At 37.9% G+C, this 13,162-nt stretch overlaps 1 protein-coding gene across 2 annotated transcripts in view; it reads right to left on the minus strand.

Annotated features, from left to right (window-relative positions):
• OXCT1 (3-oxoacid CoA transferase 1) overlaps nucleotides 1-13,162 on the minus strand; it is a 138,387-nt gene that overhangs the window by 11,429 nt on the left and 113,796 nt on the right. For both annotated transcript variants that reach the window (XM_011954462.1, XM_011954461.1), the window contains 2 exons: nucleotides 10,957-11,037; nucleotides 4,485-4,586 (listed from right to left, as the gene is read on the minus strand). In XM_011954462.1, the coding sequence (XP_011809852.1) occupies nucleotides 4,485-4,586; nucleotides 10,957-11,037 (183 nt within the window). The remainder of the gene's footprint in view (nucleotides 1-4,484; nucleotides 4,587-10,956; nucleotides 11,038-13,162) is intronic.

Here is a 13,162-nt window from a genome sequence, read left to right on the forward strand (position 1 = left end):
AGAGCCCTCAGAAATAATACCACATATCTACCACCATCTGATCTTAAGCCAAAAGAACAAAGCTGGAGGCATCATGCTACCTGACTTCAAACTATACTACAAGGCTACAGTAACCAAAACAGCATGGTACTGGTCCAAAACAGAGATATAGACCAATGGAACAGAACAGAGCCCTCAGAAATAATACCACACATCTACAGCCATCTGATCTTTGACAAACCCGAAGAAAACAAGAAATGGGGAAAGGATTCCCTATTTAATAAATGGTGCTGGGAAAATTGGCTAGCCACAAGTAAAATCCGAAACTGGATCCTTTCCTTATTTCTTATACGAAAATTAATTCAAGATGTATTAGAGACTTAAATGTTAGACCTAAAACCATAAAAACCCTAGAAGAAAACCTAGGGAATACCATTCAGGACATAGGCATGGGGCAAGGACTTCATGTCTAAAACACCAAAACAATGGCAACAAAAGCCAAAATTGACAAACGGGATCTAATTAAAGAGCTTCTGCACAGCAAAAGAAACTACCATCAGAGTGAAAAGGCAACCCACGGAATGGGAGAAAATTGTTGCAATCTACTCATCTGACAAAGGGCTAATATCCAGAACCCACAAAGAACTCAAACAAATTTACAAGAAAAAAACAAACCACCCCATCAACAAGTGGGCAAAGGATATGAACAGACACTTCTTAAAAGAAGACATTTATGCAGCCAACAGACACATGAAAAAATGCTCATCACTCGCCATCAGAGAAAATGCAAATCAAAACTACAATGAGATACCATCTCACACCAGTTAGAATGGCAATCATTAAAAAATGAGGAAACAGCAGGTACTGGAGAGGATGTGGAGAAATAGGAACACTTTTACACTGTTGGTGGGACTGTAAACTAGTTCAACCATTGTGGAAAACAGTGTAGCGATTCCTCAAGGATCTAGAACTAGAAATATCATTTGACCCAGTCATCCCATTACTGGGTATATACCCAAAGGCTTATAAATCATGCTGCTATAAAGAGACATGCACACGTATGTTTATTGCAGCACTATTCACAATAACAAAGACTTGGAATCAACCCAAATGTCCATCAGTGACAGACTGGATTAAGAAAATGTGGCACATATATGCCATGGAATACTATGCAGCCATAAAAAAGGATGAGTTCATGTCCTTTGTAGGGACATGGATGCAGCTGGAAACCATCATTCTCAGCAAACTATCACAAGAACAGAAAACCAAACACCACATGTTCTCACTCATTGGTGGGAACTGAACAATGAGATCACTTGGACACAGGAAGGGGAACATCACACACTGGGGCCTATTGTGGGGAGGGGGGAGGGGGGAAGGACAGCATTAGGAGATATACCTAATGTAAATGACAAGTTAATGGATGCAGCACACCAACATGGCACATGTATACATATGTAACAAACCTGCACATTGTGCACATATACCCTAGTACTTAAAGTATAATTAAAAAAAAGAAACAGAAGCTGTTTCATGTGATAGAAATCATATTTTTTCCATTTTTTTATTATGGCTAATAACACTATGATATATATGAAAAAGTCTTAGTAATTATTTTTTTAACAGTGCCCAAATACTTCATTATCATTCTTTTTTTGATATCCTACAACCAAAATTTTGTCACATCCTATTATCTGATGCTGTCACATTTAGTCTTTTACTTTGGAATTCCCAGTATTTTCCCAACCAGCTAATATCCACATTATGTAGCTTTTGCCCATTCACTTATCCACATCCTTAGGGATACAGGACTTTTACCAACATATTTTAAAATTGTTTTGCACTAGGACTTTACCTTTTTTTCTTTATGTGGCAACACTGGCCAATCATTCCCTTCTAGAATGTTCACTGCCAGTTGAAGGCTGAGTTCTAGGGACTTTTCTCAAATAGAACTTTAGCAACTAGTACATAGTCACATATGGAGTACAATGCTAGCTATGCAGTGATAACCGCAGGGAATATTTTCTGAATTAGGACATGGAATGTCTTCTGAATTATCAAAAAAGAAATACTATCTTCGATGTACTTTTGTAATTAAATGTATCCTTATTGATAATCCAGGTATTAAGTAGAATATTTTATTAATTAGGGCACTCCAGCTCTAGCCTTACAGAGAAACAACCTCTTATATGTGATTTCATCTGTCAGAGTCTAAAGAGATGCCATTGATTGTGAGATGCTCAAAAACTAGTCCTCTGGATGGTTCCATTGATACCATACCTTTTCATTCTCAGGATAACACTGACATACAAATTAACATTGCATCCCACCATCCTAATTTGGAGAAAACAAGATTACATATCCTTGTGAAAAGAAGAGATGGCACTGAAATAGAGAGGGTCTACAGAGATACTTTTCATTGGAACAGCACCTTTTATTGGAAAAACAAAGCAAGAACAGTAAAAACCCATATTTTCATTCCTTATTTACATATATGAATAAAAAAAGAACTATATAACCAGGGTCTTCCTTTGTACATTCTCTTTTGCTAAAAAACTGAACATTCTGTGGATCTTGAAAATGTTATCTGATGAAAAGGTTAATTCTTCCACATAGAAAAAAAATAAAGAATAGCTGATTACAGATTGTTTGCTTTTCTCACTGGAGTAAGAAATCCTAAATAGTTAAAGTGTAAGCACATCCCTCCCCTTGAGGTTACTGAAAAGTTAATTAAAGATGTGCTTTGCATGCAAGGTATTACTGGGAGACTTGTTTTTCCAAAGGGACATTCAAAAAAGGTTAATAGACAAGGACCTTGGTAGAGTACCAGGAACAGTTATTATATGGATAATGAACTATGAAACACAAATTGTTTTTAAAGAAATGTGTAGGCCGGGCGCAGTGGCTCACACCTGTAATCCCAGCACTTTGGGAGGCCAAGGCGGGTGGATCACAAGGTCAGGAGATCGAGAACATGGTGAAACCCCATCTCTACTAAAAATACGAAAAATTAGCTGGGCATGGTGGCATGCACCTGTAGTCCCAGGTGCTGGGGAGGCTGAGGCAGGAGAATGGCATGAACTCGGGAGGTGGAGCTTGCAGTGAGCCGAGATCACGCCACTGCACTCCAGCCTGGGCAACAGAGCAAGACTCTGTCTCAAAAAAAAAAAAAAAAATGTGTTATGCACTGATAGGTACAAGCAAGGCATGTAGTACACAGGAAAGACATACATAAAATATATGTATGACTTATGAAATAACTTTTGTTAAATTAGTTTCTCCAAGATGTGTAGCTGTAACATTAACATATTTTCTTCTCATTATAAATATATTTCATTTTAATTAGCTTGGTTCTTAAATAGGTATGAGAATAATATCCCTTTCTGATATGGTTTGGTCATGTCCCCACCCAAATCTCATCTTGATTTGGAGCTCCCATAATACCCATGTGTCACGGGAAGGACCTGGTGGGAGGTAATTGAATCAGGGGGTGGATTTTTCCAATGCTGTTCTTGTGATAGTGAATAAGTCTTTGATCTGACGGTTTTATAAAAGGCAGTTTCCCTGCACACACTCTCTTGCTTGCTGCCACGTAAGATGTGCCTTTGCTCCTCCTTCACCTTCTGCCATGATTATGAGGCCTCCCCAGCCATGTGGACCTGTAAGTCCATTAAACCTCTTTTTCTCTATAAACTACCCAGTCTTAGGTTGTCTTTATTAGCTCTGTGAGAATGGACTAATACACTTTCCTTCATTTCTTCAGAGACATTTTAGTTTTACTTTTGGTTAACTTCAAACAGACTGAGCCATGCTTTCAATGCCATTAGCTAGGTGATTGATTTATGAATAAGCACTTATATTAAAGAGCAATTATTTATATTTCAGTAATATTCTATTTTAAAAAGGGATTTGGAGGTTTCTTAAATCGATACTCCCCTGACATATTTATCTGCTTTGTAAGTCTGAGTGTTTTATGTACTTATCTTCAAACACAGGGCATGTCTGTTTTGTGATGATTAACCTGGCGATGTCAGAGGCCCAACATTTTAATATTTTCAACAGATGAAATATGGCATAGAATTTAGAGAAAGTCATAAGTCATAGATGGGTTTAAAAATAAGGAAGTATAATTTCTCCATATGTGGCTCACATTTTTCAGTTAATCAAGTTCAACCACAGCTGCCATATAACCAAAGAACAGAGGAATACAAGGGCCTTCAAAACATAAAGTAACTTAGAGCTCAAGCTCAACCTTGTTTCTAGCAGCTCCTGGTAGTGGGTCCCCCTCCTGCTTCTGAGTCCTAAGCCAAACCTTGGCCCGTGAGTCAGAGGACAGCTCTGTTCCCACCTGCTCTCATCTAGAGGCACCCTTCCTTCTACTCCTGTTCACTGCAAAGGTCAACTCCAAAAATGATCACAAATTAATGGTTCATGTCCTGTAAACACCCATTAATCAAGACTATAATATAATACAAGTGGCTGGATTTGTTCACAGAAATACTTACTGCAAAATCACACCCGGTACTCTTCTGTATGTCATCTACTGTCAGGCCTTCCCAGAGCTCAATCAGAGTCAGCCCTTTTTTCTTGTCCACATCAAACACAGCCTGTCAGAGTGGGAAGAAAAAGGACAATGACAATTTCCATCACAATAATTATTATATGGCACAAAACAGAAATAACCTCACAAGTTATATAAAGGAAAGACAAGGCCAGGTACGGTGGCTCACGCCTGTAATCCCAGCACTTTGGGAGGCTGAGGCGGGCGGATCACAAGGTCAGGAGATCGAGACCATCCTGGCTAATATGGTGAAACCCCGTCTCTACTAAAAATCCAAAAAAAAAAATTAGCAGAGCATGGTGGCAGGCGCCTGTAGCCCCAGCTACTTGGGAGGTTGAGGTAGGAGAATGGCATGAACCCGGGAGATGTACCTTGCAGTAAGCCAAGATCACGCCACTGCACTTCCAGCCTGGGTGACAAAGCAAGACTCTGTCTCAAAAAAAAAAAAAAAAAAGGAAAAAAATACGACCCAGGACAAAAGAAAAATCAGCAGTGGAAAAATGTCAACTGTAACTATGATATTTTGGTGAGAATAAATGCCAACTCCCTAATCAGCAATTACTTGTGGAACAGTGTTGATGCCAGAAAATAAATGAGTGTTGACCATGGATGGCATTTGTTCCTATTGTAACCAGTTTTTAAAAACTACCTCCCTTTTGTTAAGTCTAACACTTTTGGTCAAAGGTCAATTCGTGATTAATAATGATTTGAACAAAGAAAGGAATGAAGAAAGAGGGAGAGAGAAAGGGAATTTTTGGAAGGTGAAAGCACATGAATGATAGGAAAAAAGTTTATAAATGCTGTTGGGTAAAGAATTACAGGAAACAGAAGAAGGTGCTTTGAAGTGTCTAAGAGTAATTATAAGAGGATAGCTATCCTGGTCCTGAAGGACATGCAAGTAACTGTTAAAATTATTCTCAAATCCTGTGAAAACATACAGTCTCCGAAAGAGAGCATGGGGATCTCCCTTTGCTATGTAAATCAAATGAAGATGCTTATATTTAGGGCAAGCACCAGAAAGCCAATCTCACCTGAAATATTACATCATTCTGGTCCGTAACACCAGGTGTTGGTAGTGCCAATTGATATGGCTTGACCTCAGCAGATAGACCCCGCCTGTTGAATCTGATTTAGAACACATGCTTTCACACTTAGAACTATAACTCGAGTGGAAATGACCTAATGACTTTATAGAACCTTCCGCCCAAGAATTCTTCAAAACATTCTTCTCAGATAGTCAATGGGTCTGCTTAGATACTTGCAGTGGCAGGAGGCTCACTTATTTCAAGGCAGATTGTTTACTGAAGGGAAGTTCAAACCGTAAGAGCTAAAACTGCTTCTCCTATGGCTTTAACTCCATGCTACAGTTACCCTCCAGCACATTAAGTACTGTTCCCTCTTGCAGTTCTCACGGTTTCCTCTTTCTCAGACTAAAATGTTATGCATCCCAGAGCTTTCCTCTCCTCTAGAGTTAACCTAAATTCAACTATTGTTTGCAGGCTTAGAATTTTTATTTATTTATTTATTTATTTATTTATTTATTTATTTATTTATTTATTTATTTATTTATTTAGACAGTCTCACTCTGTTTGCAGGCTTAGAATTTTTATTTATTTATTTATTTATTTATTTACTTATTTATTTATTTATTTATTTATTTATTTATTTAGACAGTCTCACTCTGTCGCCCAGGCTGGAGTTCAATGGCCAGATCTCTGCTCACTGCAACCTCCACCTCCTGGGTTCAAGTGATTCTCAAGCCTCAGCCTCCCGAGTGGCTGGGATTACAGGCATGCCCTACCACACGTATTTTTAGTAGAGATGAGGTTTTACCATGTTGGTCAGGCTGGTCTCAAATTCCTGATCTTAGGTAATCCACCTGCCTGCCTCAGCCTCCCAAAGTGCAAGGATTACAGGCATGAGTCACCGCACCCAACTGATTTTTCAACTAGCTTGGAAGTCAAACCTTGAATTGCCACTTTTGAATACGCTAACTAGGAGGGTAATATCAAGACACAGCAACACGTAGAGAAAAGAACCCCAGCTTTTGAGCTCCATGAGAATTCCACTCTGCTGCACAACAGTTATGCAACCTTTAGTGAACCTGTCTTTGCATCTGTAGACATATATAATAAAAATGTACTTCCCAAGATTGTGATACAGGACAAATATAAGAAAACATACTCTGAGCACCATCCCTGAGACAGTGGGGGCAGCACACAAGCAGTTTTTTACTTTTTACTCCTTAGTCGCTTAACATCTCACTTATATGTGACCCCAGATCAAAGCCCTGAAATGATTATTGACTCTAGTTGATTAATATTTTTCCCCAGAAACACACATCGCTGGGACCAGTGATAACTGCATTCTTGGTTTGTCTGATGAATTCACAGATAACCTGGTTGACATTACTGGAAAAGAGGTTTGAAATATAAGACAAAATGTTTCAGTAAACTTTTCTTTTGCTTGTACATTTTATGTTCCAAAAAAGTTTTCTGGCAGAAATGTGTGTTTCAAGAGGAAAAAAATAAATGGATAATTTAGGAATGTTTGTATACTCATTAGCTTGCTTCATTCCAAAATGACAATGAAGTTTTTAAAAAATGAACACTTTCTTTGCAGAAAATGTGTCTGGAGCACTATTGATAAGATTTGCTTTTTCTTGCATTCTGAACAACTGTCAATTTATAAAAACAGAACAAATAAGAAAAAAAGAGCATCTGGGTTGTGTTATTAAGAACAGGCATGGGAATGATTTAGAGAGAAGATAACTGTGGTATCAAAATTTAAGGCTTCAGTAATCAAGGAGAATAAATCTATCACAAATTGACTTATTGCTTTTAAAAAAACCTTATTAACACATTCATCAAATCCTAATTAGATATATTAGAAAGCCAAGTATCTATTAATTTAAAAAAGGAAACTTACTTTTGAAATATTTAGGAAACTTTCCATTTAGTGATATAAGGTGCAAACAAAAACTTGACAAAAATGGAGACTAAAACCTAAAAGCCACAATAAATTGTTCAACTATCCAGAATATTGCAAGTATTTTGTCTAAGAGATAAATGTTAATTACTTTATCCCCATGACAAAAGCTTACATTATGGGTAACAGTGAATCACAGGTAAGGTGCTGGTGAGGAATGCATCTTTCATTATTTCATTCTCACAGTTCAAAACTAGGAAATTAGGGTCATAGCATCCTCCAAATTCTCTTTCAAAAGGCAACTGAAAGGAATTTTCTCTAGATCTGATAATGGCATTCTAGTCCATTGTCAGTGAGGGCTGGAGAGCTTCATTGCCCTTAATGGCACTGCATTCTCTTTACTCATTCAACAAGTATTTATTGAGCACCTACTATGCAGAGCACAGCGATAGACATGCAACCTTCCTTTCCTTGAGGTACCAAAAGTTCCAGACGTAGATGCCCTTCTCTTTACTCATTCTAGCTATACAATGTCATCTATAATTAAGGCTCTAATTATCCCCATATGTTAATGACGCCCACAAGTTTATTCCAATACTGACTTCTCTTGTGAGCTCTGGATCCAAATCTTCAATTGTTTATTGCAGTATCTGACTGGGTATTCCCAGGAATATCACAGTGAGGCTGTCCAAACTGAACCTATTCATGTCTTGTATTATCCTCTTGCTTCTCCTCCTATAGTCCTGGGCTTCCTAAAGGATGCACAGGTCAAACATTCTCTCTAGTCAGAAAACTTAGGAATCTCCTCTGTCTTACCAAGAATGTGCAATTCATCAAGTTAGGTCGAGTCCATCTCCTAAATCTCTTTCAAATCTCTCCATCTGTCCTATGGTTTAGAATTTTGAGATTTTTTGCCTAGATCTATGGATCCTCTTAACTGGCTTCTGCCTTATCTGTTTTCTGCCCACTTTACATAAAAGCTTACAGTGTTTTTCCTAATGCAAATCCAATTTATTGTGTCCCCAACCTTAAAAAAGTGAAAAATCACTGAAGGTTTCCTTACCGCCTTCCTTATAAGACCCACAGTTCTTAGCAAGACATCGAAATCCCTCCATTATTTGACCCCTCACTGCCTTTTCCACATCAGCCTTCAGAATCCAGTCATGCCCTTGCTTCAACCAGCTCAACTTGCAGGTTATAGGACAAGCCATGTTTTCTTCACACCTCTGTGACTGCATGTTTTCTTCTTTTTTTTCCAGAAGGTCCTTGTTGGTTTTCTAACTTATGAAATTCCTACTGATCTTTTGAGGCTCACCATTCAATCCAGTTTTTTCAGCAAAAAAAGCACAAGTATTCACTGAGTATGGGTTGGCACTGTGCCAAGTGTTAGATAAACAGTGGTGAGTGAGACAGGCAGAAATTAGAGTTTATTTCAGTATAGTGGTTTATGCTAAGTTAGGATTAGTGCAAAGATACAGAGAAGCACCCAGAAAATTTGGGGAGGGATTGGGAAGACTAGCAAGAGAAATATATAGCCAAGATATAAAGGATGAGCAGAAATTAGCTAGATGGATGGGGTGGGAAGAATGTTCCAGAGAGACAAAAAGGATGTGCAAAGTCTCAAAAGAACATGGTCCAGGGAAGAACGGAACGTAGTTCACAGCATTTTAGTATGGCTCAAGTAGGGAGAAAGTTAAAGTAGAAAGAAATAGGCTAGAGGAGAAAGGTACATACTATGAAATGCTTTGCAAGATATGTTAAAAGCTTGTATTTAATAACACCAAAAAGCTTTCCCTGATACCTCTGCCCACGCTGCTGGGCAGTTTTTCTCTATGCCCCTAGATTAGCATCTGGTGTGTGCCTCCATATGGCCTTTATCATGTCAATTACCCTGACTGCTGGCAAGGCTGGATGTTTGGTGTCTAACCCTTCTTCCATGTTGTCCTTTAGGACAGAGTCTTTGCCTTCCTCCTTTCTGTAACACACTGTTGGGAACAACCTGGTTCAAAAGTTTTTAAAATGATAGTAAAGTTAAATACCAATATAAGTTATAGCATAAGAATACATTAGATTATGAGTGCCAAAATGAACAGTGGGCCACTATGAGAATAAATTGTTGTGTGCTATGATGGTACAAAACCTCTTCATGATGAAGAGGGAAACTGCATTAGGTTTAAAGGACAGGTAGTATTTGGGGAGGCCGAGGATCAAGTGGGAGCTATGGCAGATAGAAGAACTGAACTGGTAAGAACAAGGGCAGGGTACACGTGGAGGTGAGGAGAGGGCTGATGGAAGGAGGAGAGGACCCACAGGAAGAAAGTTTCTGGAATTATCTTTAGAAGGACTACCACTTTTTAAAAAAATAAACAAACAACCAACAGGGTAAAAGATTGCTTTGCTTTTATCTTCAAAGTAATGGATTCTTTCCAACAAGCCCTGTTCAGAGTTTCGGGGGGGATTCAAGAAATGGTAAAGATTCAGAATAGATGGTGGGATAAAATATTCTGTCCTTTTATCTTGTTCTTTATATGTCACCTTCATGGCATTCCACATAAGTAGTCCTGCAGAAGGCATCATTCAGGACAGAACCTCCCTTAAAAGTAGCTTCTGGAAATAATAAGCCTCCTAGCCCATTTCAAAGACTGCTTTAGGGTGCTCACTGTCACACCTCAGTGAAGTTAGTGAGTTAGATTAATGCCAAGACACTAATGCTACTGTTCTTGGCAAATGGAACAGCACTAAAAGAACCTGATATACATAATTCTGTTTTATGGCTTCTTCAAGGTACTGAATCAAGAAAACACACCCTCCCAGCTAACTTAAAAGCATTAAGTCATTCCAACATACTAGGTTCAAATCTGAGTCAGAAGGGTGACTACAGGCAGCTGCTGGTGATGCTTCTCTGGTCTGAGCAGCTTTCAGTTGTACTACTGACCAACACGTTCCAGCTAGTAAGAAGAATCTAGAGAGTCACTGTGTGTTTTGAAACCCCACTCTATAAAAGACAGCAGAAAGCATGCAAGAAACAGAATCCATTTCTTGGCTTACGGTGGGGCCTATACTATGATTTGCACTGAAACAATTAAAAACCCAACTTACACTGAATTTCTTAAAATCCAAAAATTTGTACTAGTGATTTAGAAAAGGTAGAAATAATATATTCTTAACTTTGCATATATCATCATCCAGCCTGACATTGTAATAGTCAAAATATAAAGATCAATAAAACTTTTCTCTGATTATAGCACACTGTCAAAGTTACCAAGGTCAGTGATTCAATTTTGCTTGTGTTTCCAAAGACTTGCACATAAAGAATTCTACATTTAGAAACATTAAGTTGATGAGCTTTCCTATTCATTCTGCCCACAGGCTAAATTAATCCTGGGACTACTGGTGTAATACACTCTTAGAAGGTAACAACAATTTCTGTAAATGTTTACTTAAAACGTGGTTAATAGATAGCAAATAAGAGAAAAAATACATTTTACCTTTTCAGTAATAATGCGGTTGACACACTGCTTTCCAGTCAATGGTAATGTACATTTCTCCATGATTTTATGTGCATTTCCCTGTTTTAAAAAGAAAACATCAAAAAGAGTAGTTAGGGAGCAATTTTTATTTATAATTGACATAACTATAGGATAAACAGAAACTATCAGAGAAATTGTCTCCTAAGTACAGACTCTTTCAGAATTTTTGCACAGTTACGTTTTTTACTTTTTATTTGGAGGCAGCTTCTGTCCCTGAAATAATTTAGGGAATGCCAGATGAATGGCCAAAGGCAGAAATGATTTAATTGGGAAACACCCTGCCAGAAATTTGACTTCTCAATCCTCAGCCCTTGTATCATTTGATGTGAAATTTCACTAATATCCTGCTTATTCTTCCCTTCCAATGAATGGTCTCCTTAAAAACTGTGAGCAGACATCTGCCCAGGATGCAAAGCACATACAGAACACAAATGCATAAGTCCCTTTTTAAAAAATACTTTATCTGTTAAAAAAGTAATATGTACATGGAAAACAGCAGTGCCTTGCCTCCCTTCCCCAATCTTAGAGTTGCTCTTAACTGGAATCCATTCTAGTGTTTTTTGTTTGTTTGTTAGCATTTTCTTCTGTTTCTAACATTTTCTTCTTATATCCACTTTTAAAATATTATGTTTACCATGTTATTTCTTGATTAATCAATTTTAGACTGTATCTACTAATTTCCTATTGTGGCAGAGGAAGATTTAAGAAAAACTAAAAGTGGAAAAAATGTTTTCATTCATTGACTCCTTCCTCCAGCCCTTCCTCCCACCTGCAATGTAGAATTGGCCTCTGAGGCATGTCTGAGGAACAGAGTTGAAACACTGGCTCTGAGGATCTGATCTTCAGATCATTTTCTTCTATTCATGATTAAGCTACTTTTTAAGAGTCAAGCACCAGAAGCCTAAATTATTGTCTCTCTTGGGGCTGACAGCTACTCTACCACATTCTAGATCTTCTCCAAAAATGACAAAATGCTTTTATTGCTTTCTTTTGGATCTAATGCACCCACATGTGACGCCACTGTCATCCTTAGCCATCTCAATGTTTTACCTACTTAAATGCACACCTACTATCTAGTTTATATCTCTCCCAAAACTGGTGTCAGGCTAAGTATATGGGCAGAAGCTATGAATTTCAGATAGGCAGGCTCCATTTAGATTTCATTCCTTGTGATAGCCTGCCAACTCAGCAATGCACTAGTAATTAAAAGGCCTTAATGTACTTAAGCCAGTGCAAGGAATAAAAGACATTCAGTAGTTTTTGAATAGATGCATGTAAGAATGAATGTGAAAAGAAAAGGAGGTCTATTGGGAATCTTGGATAGATTTTTTTAAAAACTATTACCTTAGTTCAGACAAAACTGGTGCTAAATACATACGAAGTAAGTTGACATAACACCTTTTAAAACAATTCATATGTTTCCAGATCTTACTGTATAAGAAAATTTATAGTTGCAGAAATAAAGTCTCATTTTCACTTCACTTCTAATTATTTTTCTTTTAAGATTTCAAATTCTGCACATGACACGGAAGCTAAATTAAACAGCTGAAATTAATGACGAATATTTGAACTTCTACAGTTGTCAGGTCTCCTAACATTTAATATGTATCAAGGCATGTCACAACGAATTCTGGGCCTGACTTCAAACAAAGTGAAATATCTGCCAGCCTCTGAAGAACATTTTCTCCAAGGAGCTCTTACTTTGTTCTCATTATTTGAGCAAGATCTACATCTGGCATGAAAGCAGTCACTTGGATTTTAATGAACAACCAACTTCATTTTAGGAGAAATCAAGGATTTCAACTGACAGAATTGGCTATGTCCTACCAATGGAGACCTTTTTCTAGACCATTCTCTGCATACACCCTATAGCATAGTGGTTAAGTGTGTGGGCTAGAGCCAAAGGACCTGTGTGTAAAACCTGGCCATGCCCCACGTTGTCTCTGTAAGAGCCACATGCCCATGCTTCTCCATCCACCCTACCTCGAAAGATTCGGGTAAGGTCTACATGAAATGCAAGGGTCCAGCACTTAGTGCTTAATGAATATTAGCTGGTACTGTTTTTATACAATCCATAATTAATATTTCTATAACCTGCGAGGAAATTAAGTTCCTATATGAAGTCTGACATAGGATTATGTAGAAAATGGCCTAAATACAATTC

The sequence above is a fragment of the Colobus angolensis genome, unplaced genomic scaffold (genome assembly GCF_000951035.1).
Source record: "Colobus angolensis palliatus isolate OR3802 unplaced genomic scaffold, Cang.pa_1.0 Scaffold383, whole genome shotgun sequence".
In the NCBI taxonomy this organism is placed as follows: Eukaryota; Metazoa; Chordata; class Mammalia; order Primates; family Cercopithecidae; genus Colobus; species Colobus angolensis.